Consider the following 19,168-nt stretch of genomic DNA (forward strand, 5'->3'; position numbering starts at 1 on the left):
TGGTCCGTGCTGTGATGCCAAAAGTCAGCAGACAGGAAAATATTACAATATATTGAAAGATGTACTGCTGAATGTTTGCCAATGGAAAAAAGAATTGACTACCAGTAGCGAGACAGTAACTAAAGGCCTCACAAGGACACCCGTACGAGTCTCACTGACGCACAGTGATGTCAGGAACGGCTTCCAAGTAAGCTTCCCCCCGAGAGGAACGTGCTCTGGCTGCTGCGTCTCGCCGGTGTGCCCTAAAATTCCATTCAGACGGCTTAATATCCTTCATTATCATTTCTGCCCCCTGGTTCATTTTCCATTTAATATAGCGCCTGCAGCAGTGAAACTGAATTAGTGCACTCTAATGGTATAAAATCCCACAATTATCCGAGGACTTTTTGAAGTGATTTAGAGAGTCTTCAGGAGCGCAGGGTTGGTTTAAAGAGCGGTAGGGGATCGCAGGGACTCCGCTGGCTACGGGTTCTTATCGGTTTTTAGAAATAACCCACGGTGACTCACTGCATTGAAGCGTCAATCTTATCCGTATGTGACCGTGGAAGAACTTCTCGTTATTGAAAAGAACTTGACTTGTTATTGTAGCCAGTTCAGCGCAACACTTTCCAACCCCACCCACGCAGATCTCGCTTTACATCACAGGCCCTATTGCAGCGGGAAACCTCATAGTGACTTAAATGACATGTCATGACAATCAGCAAGGACTTTTCATGTTTTGTTTTCTTCCTCTGCACCATTGTGTGACTGTCAGCAAAGCAAAAGGAATCATTTCCCCTTTGTATTGAAAGTGACTGGAGACCGTGTTCGTCACCAGACTTCTCGTTTTAGTCGTGGACTATAATCTATCATTTTTAATAACACAGTCTGTCTGTTTATCGAAATAGCAAAATGTCATCAAAGCCCAGGGACGTTGCTGTTTCATGGCTCTTAATTGAGTTCTCAGTTGTTGTCCATTTAATTATCAACTTTGTCTCAGATGTCTAAAATCTAAAATTCATCAGGAGAAATAAACAGGAACACGTGAGTCAACAGCTGACACAAATGCAGCCCAGATTATTTGTTGAGAAATGTTTGAGTTCATACTGCGATTTCTGGCTTTTGATTGCACACGTTGAGATCTCTTTTGAAACCCTTGGAGAAGTATCATGTGAGATTACTCTTTATTTTTCACATCAGGAGAAACATTTGAGAAGCAGGAGACTTCAGAGCCAACATTAAATGGACCTGATTTATTTTAATGGTCAGTACATTAGCTAACATGAACTAACAATGAAAAACATATTAGTAAATATTGAATTTAACATTAAAGGTTAATAAATGCTGCTTCAAGTATTCTTCAAGTGTCATGTTAACTAATTTTAACAAATGAAACCTTATTGTAAAGTGTGGCCAGTTTTGGTTTATTTAATTTGGGTTTTGTGTTAGTACTTAAAACAAAATGAAAATTAGATTTTATGCTGATTTCGAGCTATTTAAAATATTTTATAATATATTTTTTAAGTTTTAAAAGTTTTTTTTTTGTATTTTTAACAGTTTTATACCATGCACATTTTTATTTAGCTTTCATTTATTTTTATTTCAGTTAATTTGAGTACTTCAAGTGTTTTCAGTTTCTAATTTTCAGTGTAAGTTTTTATCTAATATTTATAATGAAATTACAATGATATATCTAATGTTTATAACAAATAGTTTTTAATCATTTTAGTTTATACAGTAACAACACCGTTCTCAATGCATGAAAAAAATTTTTAAACATTAAATCTAATTTTAGAATCCTATTTATCTCACAGATACACCACAGATGGTTTTCATGTTGACTTCAAACAGAAGTCCCCATTTGTACTTTTTTTTTTTTACTGGATCTAATCCACCAAATCTTCTAAATCTGTGAGAAAACCACATTCTTATAAGCCAATTTGTCACATTGTCACTCAGTTTTCCACAAACGTGAAGCGGCGTCAGGCTTTCCGCCGTCACATCCCTTCATCTCTCTTCAGTCTTTCATTTCCTGTAGGTAAATAGGGAAGAGGCTGCAGGAGGTCTCAGCTCATCTCACAGTGTAATTGTTCTGTTTCCGTCAGGTGTTGAGAACGCCAGTGGAAGAGCTTAGAAATCCTTCTGATGAGGAGACAGATGAAGAGGCTGGCAGTCATTTCTTTGCTGTGTTTCGGCTCAGTGTTTTTCGTAGGCTTAAAGTGGCAGACATCCATAAAACTTCCTGTCTTGTCCAAGTGTCTTCAGGGCTGCAAGTCTTTGTCCGTTTGATGGTTGCATGGGCTGAGGCTGCGCTGGTGGGCTGCTTTGGACATGTCATGCGTCTTTCTTCTCCTCTTTGTTCAATCTGCTGCTGATTTGCATGATTTGCTGGCTCAGGTTTGTTGCATTACTCTACAAAGCTGGATTCATCCCAACTGTAGAGTGGGTGTTCAGCTCTTCTGTCCTCATTTTAATATTAACTCTGACCCCATCTCTCAGTTTTAAAACCTGGCGAGTTTTCTCACCGACTACACTCTATAAAGTGTCTAATTTGAAACTCTCTTCATGGGCAGAATCATTAACGGTATCCACATAAGTAGTGACTTGATTATAATAGTTTGATGTTAGCATGTTGATTAGCTAACAACTTGATATATAGTGTGTGTAAAAAAAAAAAAAAAAAGATGCACACAGATCTATTGGGTAAAATAATGAATGTTAGCAATTATGCGTATAATTATCATTTCTCTCGACTTCTTGGGTGAAACTGAATTTGTTGAAATGCATTTCGGGATTGTCATATGCATAAAGTATGCAGTGTATACCTTAGGCCAAAATGTGACAGGCTATCTTTGAGCCATTTGATGCTTTCATAATGCATTCATTCATGCATTTATATATTTAATTGTGCATTCATTTATACATTGATTTATGCATGTATTCATTTGTGTACTCCTTGATAGATTTGTTTATGCATTCATTCATGCATGCATTTGTTTACATAATTAATTTATTTATGCTTTTCTTTATGCATTCATTACTTTTTTAATTTACACAATTATTTATGAATTTATGCAATTATTTATACTAGTGCTGTCAAACGATTAATCGCATTCAAAATAAAAGTTTTTGTTTACATAATATATGTGTGTGTACTGTGTATATTTATTATGTACATATAAATACAAACACATGCATGTATACATTTAAGAAAAATGATGTTTATATATTAAATATACTTATATATAATATAAAATATAAGAATATAAATATATAAATGTATATACATGTAAATATTTTCAAAATACATACATGCATGTGTTTGTATTTATATATACATAATAAATATACACAGTACACACATATATTATGTAAACAAAAACTTTCTGGATGCGATTAATCGTTTGACAGCACTAATTTATACATATAATGATTCATTCTTTTATTTATGCATTTATTTATTCCTAAATATATTTTATAAGGTGCCTATGATGCCTAAAAGTATTGTTTAGAAGGACAGCTTGCTACTGTTGGAATTGATGCAGAGATTCATTGACTGTTGGTCTCCTACACCCATGAATAAAGTGCTTTGACCACGTCTATTTTGACTCTTTGACCAGCTTTATTCTTGTTTTTCTCTTCTAGCACTTTGACTGTGTGAAGAATTACATGCTGGAGCATCTTGCAGGATGAAAAAGATTGATTGCACAGCGGCAGACCCTCCAGGGACTGTGAGTGAATTTCAGTACTTCTGTACCTTCACTGTACAAAGTGTAAATGAGGAATAAATCCAGTAATGTGAATCTTGGGAATCGGGCAATTTTATTAGGTTCCACTAATTTGTCGTAGAGAAAGGCTGTTGGCTGTAGAACAGCCATCAGAGCCTGCATTCTTACAGTATGTTCACTACTCTCGCTTTTTTTAAAATTGCAATCATTCTTTGCCTCTGAGGTTTGATGAATCATTCTAGGAGCTCTGGGTGATGCATGTAATATTCAAGACTTTTTGCAAGGAAAAACGATTTGCTGCAAAGTTTAAAGGCAAATGCTGATAAATAAAGCAGAATAAATGCTGATGAAATGCACCTCTGATTTGATCAGCGGCACCAGAAGCAATTACACTGCCTCATTTAAAGTCCAAATTAAATCAAAGGGACTCTATCTACTTTCTCAATACACATTATTATTGTGAATGATTCACCAGTGCATGCTATTGCCCAAAAAAGTTGTTTGTCTGTATAATCTTTCTTTAATATAAATTCCAAATAGTTCCAGAAGAATAAAATAAGAAGAAGTGCTGTTCTCATACTCGGAAATACATTATCAAAGTAAATGGGTTGCCATTTCATCATGACTTTTTGCCATTTTCGTTTATTTTAAGTGCACTGTAAAAAAAAAAGTATGTTTTACAAGAAAATATTATTTCTAAATTAAAATGTCACTTTTAATTTAACGTGTTACTAGCTGATTGTTTCTGATTTGTTCAATTCACTGAAAATTGCTTCCACATCAATTTTTGTAAGTGAATAAAAAATAACTAATGCTAAATAAAAATGAAAACTTATACATTTATTAATAAAGACAACTAAAAAAATAACTATATAGACATTTTCAAAAAACAAAAAAAAACAACATAAAACGAAATAAACCCAAAAAAATAAAAACTAAGCTAAAACTAACTGAAAAAAATCGAATATAGACTTATTACTAAATACTATAAAGACTTATTAAAAACGGCTAAAAAAGAAAAACTATATAGACATATTTAAAACTAAAAACCTAAAACTTAATAAACCAAAACAAAATGAACTGAACAAAATTAAACTTTATAGACTTATTAAAAAGACTAAAAAAATAAAAACTATATAGACATATTTTTAAAAAACAAAAAAACAAAACTAAAGTAAAAAAAACAAACAAAAAAAAAACTAAAACTTGATAAACTATAGACAAATAAAAAAAAACTAAAACTAAAAAACATATACTAAAACATTTTTTTTGCCCAAAAAATAAATAAAATAAAATACTAATCAAAATCTAAAAACTAAAAATGAATACAAACTTTATAGACATTAAAAAAAAAACTAAAACTAAAAAACATATACTAAAACATTTTTTTTGCCCAAAAAATAAATAAAATAAAATACTAATCAAAATCTAAAAACTAAAAATGAATACAAACTTTATAGACATTAAAAAAAAAACTAAAACTAAAAAACATATACTAAAACATTTTTTTTCCCCAAAAAATAAATAAAATAAAATACTAATCAAAATCTAAAAACTAAAAATGAATACAAACTTTATAGACATAAAAAAACCTAAAACTAAATAAACAAAAACTAAAAACTGAAACAATTAATCCCTGAAACCAAATAAACATTAAATAAAATGTAAAAACTAAACTGTAATAAAAACAAATATATAGTAGTCATATTTGAATTATAACTTAACTAAAATAAATTAAAATGAAAACAGATAATATAAAAATGAAATAACACTATAGGTTTAAATGCATTCGTCCCATATAATATACAGTGTCGGCTCAAGCAGTCCATGCACGTCCTTTGCTAAATGAAGCACAGTGTTTGGGTCAGTCATGTGATTTGTGATGGAAGTGTGTGTCACCGTCGGAAAGCTCTAATGTGACAGAGGGTGCGAGATCAACAGACCCGCCACATTCTCACTCCTCACGTCAGTTTCTGCATCGCCGGGCAGCATCAACGTCAAGCATGACCAGCAGTGCAGCTGCAAATCGTTTCTAATGCCTTTAAATGAGGGCACACAGCACCACCAGCAATGACGAGCGTGGTCGTGTCAGCCTTTAAGTGCTTTTATAATTACGTGTCCAAATGGCATCTCAGAGTGATGCTGCACGGGCTGGAGGAGTCACGGTGGAGCGCGACTTCAGGCAGAAATGAAAAATTATTTGTCGCAGTTGTTTCTTCTAGACATCAATAAGGGTAGCAATGAAAGTCTCTTGCTCTTCTCAGATTTTCTTCTGAGAAAAAGCCACAAAAAATATTTTCATTACTTGAAATAAAATAAACATTAATTGAAATAATATAAAATCTAAAAAACCTTAAGCTTATTGTATTTCAGCTAGTTGCCAAGATTGCCAACATTTTTGTTTAGTTTCAGTTATAAAACACTTTTTTTTTATTATTGGGCTATGTTTTGCAAGAAAATATTCAAAAGTACAAGAGATTTATTTCAATGCGTTACTTGCTGATTATTTCTAATTACACTAGTCATAAGTAATGGATCAAAACCCTTTATCAAAGTTGTCCTAAAACCTTTGACAACTTTGATGAACTTTTTAGATCCACTTCAAATGTTGACTACTAAATTTGTATTATTTACTTGCAATTTCTGAGTTAAAACTGCTTCTACATCAAATTATTTTGTTGAATAAAAATGAACTAAAACAAAAAAAAAAACTAAATAAACTGAAACTAAAAATAAAACTTAATAAAAACAAAAAAACCTTTTTTCCTTTTTGTTCTACGCACCTGAGAACTTTTTGTTTGTTTTGAGCGCACACAATTCCTGCTTGATTAATAAAAACAATATAGAAATATTAAAAGGAAAACTAAACCAAATATAAAATATAAAACTTATTAAAAAGCCATAGTCATTTCTTAAAAATATAAAATTAACAAAACCACAACAAAATTACTAAAACTTTAAAGCAGGAAAAAATATTCAAAATATTGACAAAAACTATAATAATGGCACTAAGATAACATTGTATGTGTATATGTATTTCTAGTCCTTAAAACACCTGAGCCAGAGTTGATATTTAAATAAAACTTAATTGAGAACTCCATTGAGTCTCCCAAAGCAACCTCTGAACAATAAAAGCCAATAGAAGAGGTTGGCAAATAATGCTCACAAGCCTTAATGGCTTTGCATCTGTAAGCCTTATTGCTCATTCTGTATCTTTAAAGTCTGGTGTACTGAATCACCTGGAGCGCAGCAGCAATGTACCACTATTTTCCTCAATCAGCCATCTCCTCATGTAGCTTCATCATCGATGCGCTGTGATTGGCTGATTCTTGTAAAGGGCACAACCTGTTTTTTTCATGCCGTACTTGACAACGTGCCCTTTTGACAAAAGCGGGTTATTCATAGGTTTGCGTTTATCTGTACGCAGGCATGTCATGTAGCATCTGTCTGTCAGATAGACGTCAGCATCCTTTGATCCTCACGCACACACATTTCTGCTGACCTCAGAGCAGTACATTAGCCTCAGTGAGGAGTCCCACATGTTTGATCGCATCCTGATAGCTCCTGATTCAATCAATCTGATCTGATTAACAGTAATAGAAGAAGATCTTACCTGAATTTTCCCAGATCAAAAGAAGACGACGCAGCATCTGCCTTTCAAACGCACTCAGCAGCCCACTTATCAAACAAACGCTCTTCCTGGATCTTTTTAATAGAAAAGGACACTTGCCATGATTATCTTGGTCGAGTAAATCTTACAAAAACATGTACAGGTCTCATATTACCACTAAATCAAAAAAGGAAGAAAAAAGAAATTACATTTTGCATAGAGAAAATTAAGCTCATGTTTGGGACTATGTGGATTTTTGGCATTGTGGCATTGATTGATTGATTATTTAATTCATGAATTCATTAATTAATTGATTGATTTAGACTTTTTTTAATAATAAAAAATTGACTATTTTTTTGTTCGAAAATTGAACGCATCCCTTTTGATTTATTATTTTATTGATTGTTTTATACTATTTATTGTTTTATTTAGACTATTGATCTACACAATTGTTGCCTGTTTATTTATTTAGACTCGTTATGTATTTGTTTATATTTATTTTGACTATCTTTGATTAGAAAAATTCTCATTACTGTAATATCTCTGGGTATTTTTCTTTTCATATTTTTTGTTTATTCTCACATACATTTAAGACCATGTAGATTGATTGATTTACTTATTTATTTCTACTATTTATTTATACCTTCTATTTATTCATTTAATTAATTTAGACTTCTTTATTTAGACTTATTACATCCTATGATGTATAAATACTGCTCTGAAAAATATGTGGCTCATTTTCTTTATGCAGAGATACTTATTTTGCATGATTATGTGGTGAAGAGTAACTTGGGCATGTTTCTGGCAGGTTTTGAGAGGTTCACCCAGTCACGTTACCTCGTTTGTCGACCCTTTGCGATTGTTATTCCTGCAGCCCTCAGGTGCTGTTGGAGTTTTAATGACGACTTTCACATAGCGCTTCTGTGAGCTATAGAGAGATCTGTATGCATAGCAGGTGGTGTCATTCTTCCCGTGCTGTATTCAGGCACTGTCTAATCGTGGCAGTGTGGACATGTGCGTACAGTACATCCCTCTGGTGGTGGCAGAGATTGTCTGGCCACTGCTGCTGCAGTACATTAGGCTCAGGCCCTGACGGCTGTCTGGATGACGCGCTGCTAGTGTACAAGCTGCAGTAATGGGACAAGGGCGCCCACACACTGCAGAAAGCACAGAGTCCAATGGCCTGTCAGAGACATAGTGGATCTGACTGCGTACCCTTCACCTATCCCTGCCACTTACAATATCAATGATACCGCCGACCCATTTTAACAAGCTCTAGCACTGTTTCCTCACACACAGTGCTGCCTGCTGTCCTGTTACATCTGGAAAAAACTGTATTTTATTTTAGAGGACAACTAGACTTCTGTGTTTTTTGAAGAAAGTACGACTCCTGCTTGTGACTGCGAAACTTGCAGCCAGTGCTGATTTAACATTGGCAAGAGTGTTCTGTTTATTGCTAGTAGGGATGCTCTGATATGAAAATTTTGGCAGATACTGATGACTAGGGATGCATGATATTGGATTTTTGCCGATCAGATATGCTGATATTTTTCAACTCATTTTGGCCGATAGCCGATGCCGATACCAATATATTTAGATTTAATATATTGGCCACATTTTCCCTGTCATGCCGATAACGATAACATTACAGAAGAACATATATCAGCCGATACTGATGTGGCCATCCTGAATGGTTGCTAGGGTGTTCTGGGTGGTTGCTAGGGTTTTCTGAGTAATTGCTATGGAGATTTAAGGGGTTGCTCAAGCAAAACTTGTTCTGTTGGTTTCTAGGGCATTCTAAGTGGTTGCTAGACTGTTCTGGGTGGTTTCTAAGGGTTCTGACTAGTGGCTAAGTTATTGCTAAGGTGTTCTGAGTAATTTATATGGCATTCTGAGTAGATGCTAGGGTGTTTTAAGCTGTTGCTAGGGCTGTTGTTCTTAGTTGCTAAGTGGTTGCTAGGATGTTCCGTTAGTTTCCTGGGCTTTCTGTGGTTATGTAGTATCTAGAGTGTTGTAAATGGTTGCTATGATGTTTTGGGTGGCATTCTGAGTGCTTGTTAGGTGGTTGATGTAGTGTTTTGGGTGGTTGCTAGGTGGTTGTTCCAGTATTTAGGTGGTTTCTTATTGGTTTTCATCAAAATAACCCAAGTCTAAGTCTCTGGATATTACACAGGTCTCACTTTTTTTCTCCCATACGTTTTATTGTCCAAGAGGCAAAAATCGTTAGTCCAGACAAAATGAACAGTACATATCTGTTTTAAGTTTGAACAACAGCAGTGGTGAAGCTTCCCTTAGCGAACCCCTCTCATTATTATATAGACTTTCAGGCGGCCGTATGAAAACACAGTCTAATTATCACGAGGGCTTTTTATTTGATTGCTCTGTTAAATCCAGGCAGCATGCAATTTTTCTGTTGTTTCTCTGAATAGAGTTGCTTATTACAGGATGACCAAAGCGCCGCAGAGCAGCAGAAAAACAAACAATAGCGCAAACAATAAGCGTCCCCAAGGAGAAACTCACCTCTCTACACAGACTTTCAAAAGAAGATGCGCTTGACCTACTTAAGAACACTCATAAATTCAACTTAGCCGAGACCGGCAGCAAGAATGACCCGGCTCAAAGCGACAATAAACACCAGCGTGCAGCAGGTGCATGACTGCTTTCATTTGGTTTTCTTCAATTATGTCCTACACCTTATTCATACATTTGTATGTGGTTTGCAATTTTAAACCAATTACGCAAATGGTCTGGTGCTGGAGGACGAGGACTATTGAGCCGTGGCCACACATTTAGCATGGATAATCCCTCTTCATTGTGCAGTCACTAACGAACCCTTGAGAGGTGAGTCTAAATAGACAGCTAATGTCTGTAGGACACGCGCAGCCACGTGCGCTTTTGAACGGAGCATGCTTTGGCAGTCCAAAATAACCCATTGTGGTGATTTATTCTTCATCACAACTGGATCTATAAACAGCAGATGAGTATCTGGTAATTGGCTGTTAAATCAATAAGAAACCATGATGTCAGCGTACTTTACAGCGTAATAACCGGGGCGTGTTATCAGATTCGTCTGTACGATTGTGTTCAGGCTTCCCTCTTAATTGGTTTGCTTATTAGCCATTGCTAATGATGATTTATTACGTAATGAGAATGCTGATACGTAATACGATGTAATCTCGCCACCACACTGGAACACCAGCATTGGCAGACGCTTCATTGATGAACTCACATTGGATCTCAAGTGAAGAATAGCAAAAAAAATAAAATAATTCTTGACATGTTGATTCTAATTTTCCGAGATTCTTTCAGGTTCAGAATTTTTATTTTTTTGGCTGTGTAGGTTTCTAAAATGTGATTTCTTTGTTAAATTTTAAGTTTGTCAGATAAGCATTGGTTTTGGGTATTAGTGTTGTCATGATACTGGAATTTCTAACTTCGATACGATACCTTGAAAAATATCTATATTCAATACCATTTTCTATACTGCGGGGAAAACTACCAATATTTCTGTCCCACTTTAGATTAGATGGCCTTAACTGCTATGTACTTAAATAAAGAAATATGTACAATGTATTTATTGTGTTCATATTGTATTGCAAAACACTTTTGCTGCTATTGAGGTGGGATACGGGTAAGATTAGGGACAGGTTTGGTGGTATGGGTGGGTTTATCTGACTTTGATTGGTGCTGCAGCCACCTTACGATCACATGTGCCATCAAAGTACAGCGAGAGCAAAACCAGCCGCCGAGGTCAGGCGCTGCAGTTGCTCAAAATCGGCTACGAAAGCCTTGATGATGACACACTCTTTTCTCATTGGTTAGATTCTGTGATGACAAGCTTGATGTGTGTTGCATGTTTATTCTAACAATTCAATTCCAATGATGCTCACAAATCTGTTTTTATAACAGTAAAGCTTTTTTAGTGTAGTCGCACTGTTATATTAAGTCACGTTTATCAAAAAACACTGATAAAGCATATATACCCCCACTTTGTTATTTAAATAGTATGTTTATGTTGAACTTTATTCACGAACAGATGGCACTGTATTAAGCAGTATATAAAAAGTGTTACTGTTGCATGAAAACTTTTCTGAAACGTCTGTGTATTTGACAAATATTGCATTTATTTCACTTTATCTGTGATAGAGTATGCAAACACTGTGCAAGCGTCACTAATGGGAGCAGAAAGTGTCTGACTTGACGTCTCCTTTTAATTCCGCCCCGACTGCAAGTGGCTACTCTTGCCAGCTGGTGACAGGCTAGTGTAGTTCATCTCGAACAAGCCTAGTCTCATGAGAATGGCTCGTCACCCCACGGAAGAGAGGAGCAGGGTGAGCAGAGCTCATTGGCATTTAAAGGGAAATGCACTGAAACGGTTCGCTGTGAACAGAGCTGTTTTTGACAGGGTTAAAAGGGTATTGTTTTACATTACCATTGAGAAATTTTAACCAAAGTATGTTATAGACTTTTCTTTAAGACCCTAAAGAATCATATCAACTTGTGGAAAATGGTCATCTGATGACCCCTTTAAATGTTATTTAGAGCAGTGAGTGATTTTCTCTTTTTTCGTTTGTTCTGTTAATAACATTAGACAGTAAACAGGTATGTTAGGCTGCTGTCACAATAAGAGCTTATGCACAGATTCAACATACTGATACACAACTTGCATTTCCATGAGTTGAAAAATATCAGTGCATCCCTACTTATTAACTAGAATTGTATCATATTATGAAAGTAAAATGGTTGAGAATGTCACTTCATGTTGACTTGTGAAGCCATCCTGGGTTTTACAAAGCTTCTGAGAGTTTTCTAAACTTCAGTTTCCTTTGGACTCAGGAAATAAAAGGCTATAAAACCTTTTTGCAAAGTAGATTTTTAAGACTGAGACCGGCACATTAGGGCTCTGTCTATTGCAAAGGCTTTGTATATGTACTTTTTGCCATTTTCATATCCACAGAGAGGCGGACAAAACAAATGAGCATTGTCTTTCTACTAACAATTGTACATAGTGTAACCTTCAGCACTGACATCATAAATCCTAGATGCTGTAAAGAAATAAACACAAATCTTGCAAACAAGCATCACTGCGTTTCTCATCAGAATCGTACAGAAGTTAGTCTTGTATAATCTGCAGCTACAAGCTGTTTATCTGTCACACTATCATCAGACTAATTTCAGTTATTAACATTATTCAAATGATTAACCACTTAATTTAATTAATAACCGCCCTCTATCTAGAAACAAGCAAAGTTTCATGCTCAGATCAGATTTACTGTTTCAGTCTCTAGGATCATTTACTGTTTATGATCTCTGTTCCAATCCAATGAGGATCAAGGTGAAATCTGAATGACCAGCAGGGAAATATCTTCTGCTTTTAATAAAGGACTCTGCATGTCATGTTGCTACTTATAAATAAATAAATTTGAAAATAATATGCATCTATGCTACTTGATTTAATAAACCAAAAAGCCTCCGCTTCACGTTATGCATAACAACACCTCTTAAACATGCATCCTCAAATGAAAATGAGAATGACAATGAGCTTTATTGGCCAAGTATGTTTACACATACGAGGAATTTGTTTTAGTGACAGAATCTCCACAGTGCAACAGAGAGACAGCAACAGAACAGGACACAGATAATAAAGAATAATACAAATATCCAAATAGGCAATGTACAAAACAGCAAAAACACAATATATAATATAGACAATTGTGTGTGTACAGGTCTGATATGTGCAAATTTGAAATGAAAAAAAATAGATCAATAAAAAAGTAAGCAAGTGTGGTGAATAAATAATGTATAATAGAGTTGTGTGTTCCGTGTTTTATTGTCAAGTGTTCATGAGATGGATTGCCTGAGGAAAGAAACTGTTCCTGTGTCTGGTCGTTCTGGTTCTCAGAGCTCTGTAGCGTCAACCAGACGGTAACAGTTCAAAGAGGGAGTGTGCTGGATGTGAGGGGTGCAGAGTGATTTTGCCAGCCCTTTTGCTCAATCTGGATGAGTACAGTTCTTGGAGACTGGGGAGGGTTGTATCAATGATTTGCTCAGCAGTCCGGACTACCCTCCGTAGTCTTCTGAGGTCAGATTTGGTAGCTGAGCTGAACCAGACAGTTATTGAGGTGCAGAGGGCGGATTCAATGATGGCAGAGTAGAATTGTTTCAGCAGTTCCTGTGGCAGGTTGACCCTCCTCAGCTGGCGAAGGAAGTACAGCCTCTGCTGGGCCTTTTTCACAATAGAGTCAATGTGATTGTCCCGCTTCAGGTCCTGAGAGATGGTGGTGCCCAGGAATCTGAATGACTCCAATGTTGTTACAGTGGTGTTCATGATGGTGAGTGGGGAGAGAGCAGGGGGGTTTCTCCTGAAGTCCACGATCATCTCCACAGTTTTGAGCGTGTTAAGCTCCAGGTTGTTAAGACTGCACTAGACAGCCAGCTCCTTAACCTCCTGTCTGTAAGCAGACTCGTCACCGCCCTGAATGAGGCCGATCAGTGTGGTGTCGTCTGCAAACTTCAGGAGCTTGAAAGAGGGGTCTTTAGATGTGCAGTCGTTGGTGTACAGGGAGAAGAGCAGTGGGGAGAGAACGCAACCCTGAGGAGCTCCAGTGCTGATGGTGTGGGTGCTGGATGTGAATTTACCAAGCTTTACTAACTGCTGTCTGTCTGTCAGGAAGATGTTGATCCACTGACAGACGGAGGTGGGGACGGAGAGCTGTGTCAGTTTGTTCTGAAGGGTGTCCGTGATGATGGTGTTAAAAGCGGAGCTCAAGTCCACAAACAGGATCCTCACATAAGTCCCTGGTCTGTCCAGATGCTGTAGGATGAACAGCATTACAAGGATTACATCACTTGCTCACCAGTGGATCCTCTTGCCATCAGAATGAGAGACCAAACAGCTGCTAAAACATAGGGGCCTGGTTTCACAGACAGGGCTTAGACTGAACCAGGATTAGGCCATAGTTCAATTAGGACATTTAAGTAACTTTTATGAACGTACTTAGAAAAAAACATTACTGGGGTGCATCTTGAGACAAAACAAAGGCACTGATATATTTTAAGATCAGTCAGTGCAAGTTTCTTTCAGTTGAAACAGCTCAGACTTACATTTTAGTCTAGGACTAGGCTTAAGCCTTGTCTGTGAAACCAGGGGAGGGTTGGGTATCATTTGGGTTTTTCGCAATACCGGAGCAAAAATACTTTTAAAACTGATACCGGTTTAAAAATACTTTTAAAACTGGACCAGTGCCTTAACGGTGCCTGAACCGATACATACAATTAAAAAAATAAAATATAACATGAATTGGCCATTAACGTTATTGTTACGAATCAGGTTCATGGTTTTCCATCTGCTCACCACCAGATGTTGCCTTCCAGTTACACTGACTCGCACACTACACAAACTGTTGCATGTCACCCCAGACTACAGTTCCCATCATCCATTGCACCGATTATACAAACACAGCTTCAACCAATCAAACACACTTTAAAAGCCTTGGACTTCCTCTTGTGGATGGCCGAGTATTGTTTGCGTTTATCACTCTCCTAGCGATAGCAACTTTTCAGAGCCATTCCGTGTTTCCTGAGTTCAAGTCTAGTCTGTCCTGTTTTACCTGTGTCTTGATTCTAGCCTGGTTTACCTCGTCCTGTCTGATCTCTGCCTGCCCTGTAGCTTATAGCCTGTCTTGGATTTACCCTTTTCCTTGCTGTTTCGGACTGTGTTTGCACCTTGCCTATCTTCTGTTTGTGGATTCCCCGTTCGCCTCGCCCTCAGGATTAAGTTCGCCGTCGATCAACCCACACCTGTTTTAGGATTACTCTTGTGTTTCGTCTGTGCCACACCTGTTTGCTGGTGTTCGACCCTGCCTGTGTTTTGACCATATCTTTCAATAATGCTATGCATATGTCTCTCGTCTCAGTCGCCCCATTACAGATATAAATATATGTAATGTCTGTTTCATTCTGATTAAGTTCTAGTACATACCGGTTACATAGGTATCCAACCCTATAAAAACATCACAATAATCCAGAAGCAATACACACCACTCCAGTCCATCAATTAACATCTTATGAGATAAAAAGCTGAATATTTGTAAGAAACAAACCCATTATTAAGACATTTTTAACTTCAAATGTTGCTTCTGGCTATTCACTGCAGAGGATCCATTGCTGAGCAAGTGATGTAATGCTAAATTTTTCCAAATCTGTTCCCATTAAGAAATAAACTCATCTACATCTTGGATGGCCTGAGGGTGAGTACATTTCCAACAAATTTTAATTTTTGGGGGAACCATTACTTTAGTATAAAATAACAAATGCACATAACTGTTTTGACTATGGCTCATCCAATCTGTTTTTATATTATTCTTTTATTTTTATCATCATAAATTGAATCTCTTGTGCAAATCTCTTTTTGCTTTGTCATTTTGGCCTGCTTCATTCAGTCAAGAGCGAGTTTTTAAAAAAATTCAGCAGCCGTGTGACCTGAAATGACATTTCTATCTTGCAAGTCATTCCTCACCTTCAATTGTTGCTCTCGATGAATCCTTAAATCTTTTGTACCTCACGCTGGATAGAACAGCTGAATTGAATAGACGCTACATTTATCCCAGGTACAGCAGCCACACACCTCATAAAGCCCTCAGCAACACATACACAACCCCAACACCCTCAGCGATACGCGTGTACATTGCTCTTCCTCCTCTTATTCCATCTTTCCGCCGCTCTCACATGCTCGCTCGCTGGAAGCAGGCTGTTTATCTGAAGTTCCCTTCTGAAACACTGCCGCAGTTTTGCCTTGATTATTCAGCCTTGTTTGATTGCTTATTCTTTTAGAAAGCATTTTGCTCCTTGGCCTGAGGTGACCCTGAATTAATCATTCATGTGAGTACGGTGATTGTTGTTCCCCTGTTCTTCTCATAGCCCTCAATGTTTGGAATTAATATAAATTTTCTAGCTCTATGCTCTAATCTCACCTTTATTTGTGCCCCTGTTTTTCTTTTTTGGAACATTTAATACTTTTATGAGAAACATCTGAGACAGATAAGATAAGAAAATTTGATTGGTGTTTGACCTTGCAAAATTTGCCACCATGATGCTTGGGTCTTGTGGATGGTTGTTAGGGGATCATATGGTTGCTAGGGTGTTCTGGCCTCGCAAGCAGTATGACACTATGTACATATTTAGCTCATTTTATCATCCATCAGGTGAAAATATGAACTGTTGGATAAGTAATAGCACATCTCTCTGCTACACAGTTTGAGGAATAATGTGTGCGGGCGGCAGTGTTATTTTTTGTTATTGATATTATTATAATTTTTGTATTTTTTAATATTTATTTAGCTTTATTTTTAGATTTTAGTTATTTTTATTTTTAGATTTTAGTAATTTTAGTAATTTTTTTTTCTTTTATTAGTTTTTAAAAATTTACATTTAAAATAAAATAAGTTATCGCTAAATATGAATATAAAAAAACTATGAATGTGACCCTGGACCACAAAACCAGTCTTAGGTCGCTGGGGTATATTTGTAGCAATAGCCAAAAATACATTGTATAGGTCAAAATTATCCATTTTTCTTTTATGCAAAAGATCATTAGGATATTACATTTTTACATTTAGCAGACACTTTTATCCAACGCGACTTACACTGCATTTAAGTTACAGTTTTTACATTTTTTTATCAGCTCTTGCTTTCCCTGGGAATCGAACCCATGACCTTGGTGTTGCTAGCACCATGCTCTACTATTTGAGCTACAGGAAAGCCTATTAAGCCATATTAAAATATAAATATACATGAAAATATATACGAAAATATATCAAAACTTAAGTTTTGATCAGTAATATGCATAGCTAAGAACTTCATTTGGACAACTTTAAAGGCGATTTTCTCAGTATTTAGATTTTTTGTACCCTCAGATTACAGATTTTCAAATAGTTGTATCTCGACCAAATATTGTCCTATCATAACAAACCATACATCAATGGAAAGCTTATTTGTTCAGCTTTCAGATGATGTAGAAATCTCATTTTTGAAAAATTGACACTTATGACTGGTTTTGTGGTCCAGGGTCACAAATAAGACAAAATTGAACTTACGTTTAAGTAGTAAAATTACTAAAACTAAATTCAACTAAAATTACAGCTAGATTTAGTCATTTTAGTACTTTAGTACTTGAATTTTATGCTTTTTTTATTAGTATTTAATTTATTTTTTATTTTAGTTTTAGTCATTTTAATATTCCAACTTGTTGAATTTTTATTTAATCTTTTTTATTAGCTTTTATTTTTTAATATTTATATGGCTGTAATTTATTTTTATTGATTTTTTTAAGTAATTTTAGTGGTTTTCATTTAGTGTTTTAAGTTTTAAGTTTTAAGTTTGCGAATATTTAAAAGTCACAACACTGGTTTGTAGTACGATGTTGTGGGTCGACTTTCACAAATGTAATAATAATTGTTTAAATCATCTGTTAAAATCACTAATACATTCATGTATGAGCAATAGTAGTGACACTAGCATTAGCCAACACCACTAATGAATTAGTGACAGCCGCAAAATCCCCTGAGCGACGCAAAAGCAACCTTTGCGCAATAGACTTTCACTGTGGAATCATGAGTCACGACCTTGGAAGGGCAGCAGATGTGACCATGTGTTCTGCCGTTGTGGATTCACAGCATCATGCTCTACTGAGACGTGTAAAAGGTTCACTCAGGCCTGAGAGCTTCAGCTAATCTCTCTCATGGTTCACACCCACGTCCCATTGACCACTGCAACTCTATTCATATCTGTGCTTTAAATGGGCCGTATTTTACACTTGCAGCATTTTCCTTTTCCATTTTACCTTTAGAATTAAAGTTGCCTTGTTATATCTGTTTTGATTGGTTACCATTTGTATACTCTACTGTCATTGGCCGTTCAATAAGATGGGTCAAGTTGCAAGTATGTCTACACAGCATATTAAATACATTTTATTTCAAAAGAGTGAAAAAAACTTGTTTTTCCAAGATATGACCATTTTAAAACACTTCTACTCTCAAGGGTTGTAGCAGATGCTGAGGTTTGAAAAGTACTCATGAATTTTACATCAGTATGGCGTTTTATTCATTGCACTAATCCATTAGGCCCCAAAGAATCTTACAGCAGTATTACATTATATTTAAATGATTGGTTATTGTTTAAGCTTTCATTACAAGCATGGCACAGTTGCAGAGTAATATTGACAGGGGAAATGTTTGTTGCTTTATCAGAATAGCTTGTGATCGCTCAGCTCTGTTACACCGGCTTATTTTATGCAGTTAAAATGTTAATGCGAGCTTTGCAGAATCGCTGTAGGGTGGAGCGGTATCTCTTATTCCAGCTGACAGTTACTCAGAGACTGTTGGGCTTCTTTAGTTTGTCACCTTACATGTCTAAAAATATAACCCAACTGTGAAGGCTTATTGCTTCAAACACTGAACCAATATCCTGCTGACGGCACTTGTTGCAGTCATCTCTCCGAGGGTTTGACTGGGTTTACAGCCATGCATCCTGGGACATACGGCATTATGTATCGAGAGCGACGCTTGTGACTGTAATTCACTGAGTTTTGGAGCCAATCCTGAGCTAATGGAAAAAGAATCAAGTGTGCTTTCTGTCTGACATGGAGGTCTTCAGGTTGTTCGTTGGAAATGTGTAAGAAAAAGTATCGCGGTCTCATTTGGGAGCAGCAATTATACAATTTTCTAAATGGGTGCTAGAGATTTAATGGGACTTAAATGGCCGGAAAGGGCCATTAGAAGATATTTGTAGAGAATGGAGGAAATGAGTGCAGAAGAAACCCGTGCCACTATTTAACTTCAGTGTGTAGCTCATC

General features: G+C 36.2%; 1 protein-coding gene across 2 annotated transcripts in view; it reads left to right on the forward strand.

Moving 5' to 3' along the window:
- Positions 1-19,168, forward strand: part of LOC306865971 (3',5'-cyclic-AMP phosphodiesterase 4D-like) — a 220,973-nt gene that overhangs the window by 11,825 nt on the left and 189,980 nt on the right. For both annotated transcript variants that reach the window (XM_079410861.1, XM_079410860.1), the window contains exon 2: positions 3,625-3,710. In XM_079410861.1, the coding sequence (XP_079266987.1) occupies positions 3,669-3,710 (42 nt within the window). In that variant the 5' untranslated portion in view covers positions 3,625-3,668. The remainder of the gene's footprint in view (positions 1-3,624; positions 3,711-19,168) is intronic.

The sequence above is a fragment of the Barbus barbus genome (assembly GCF_936440315.1).
Source record: "Barbus barbus genome assembly, chromosome: 47".
Lineage (NCBI taxonomy): Eukaryota > Metazoa > Chordata > Actinopteri > Cypriniformes > Cyprinidae > Barbus > Barbus barbus.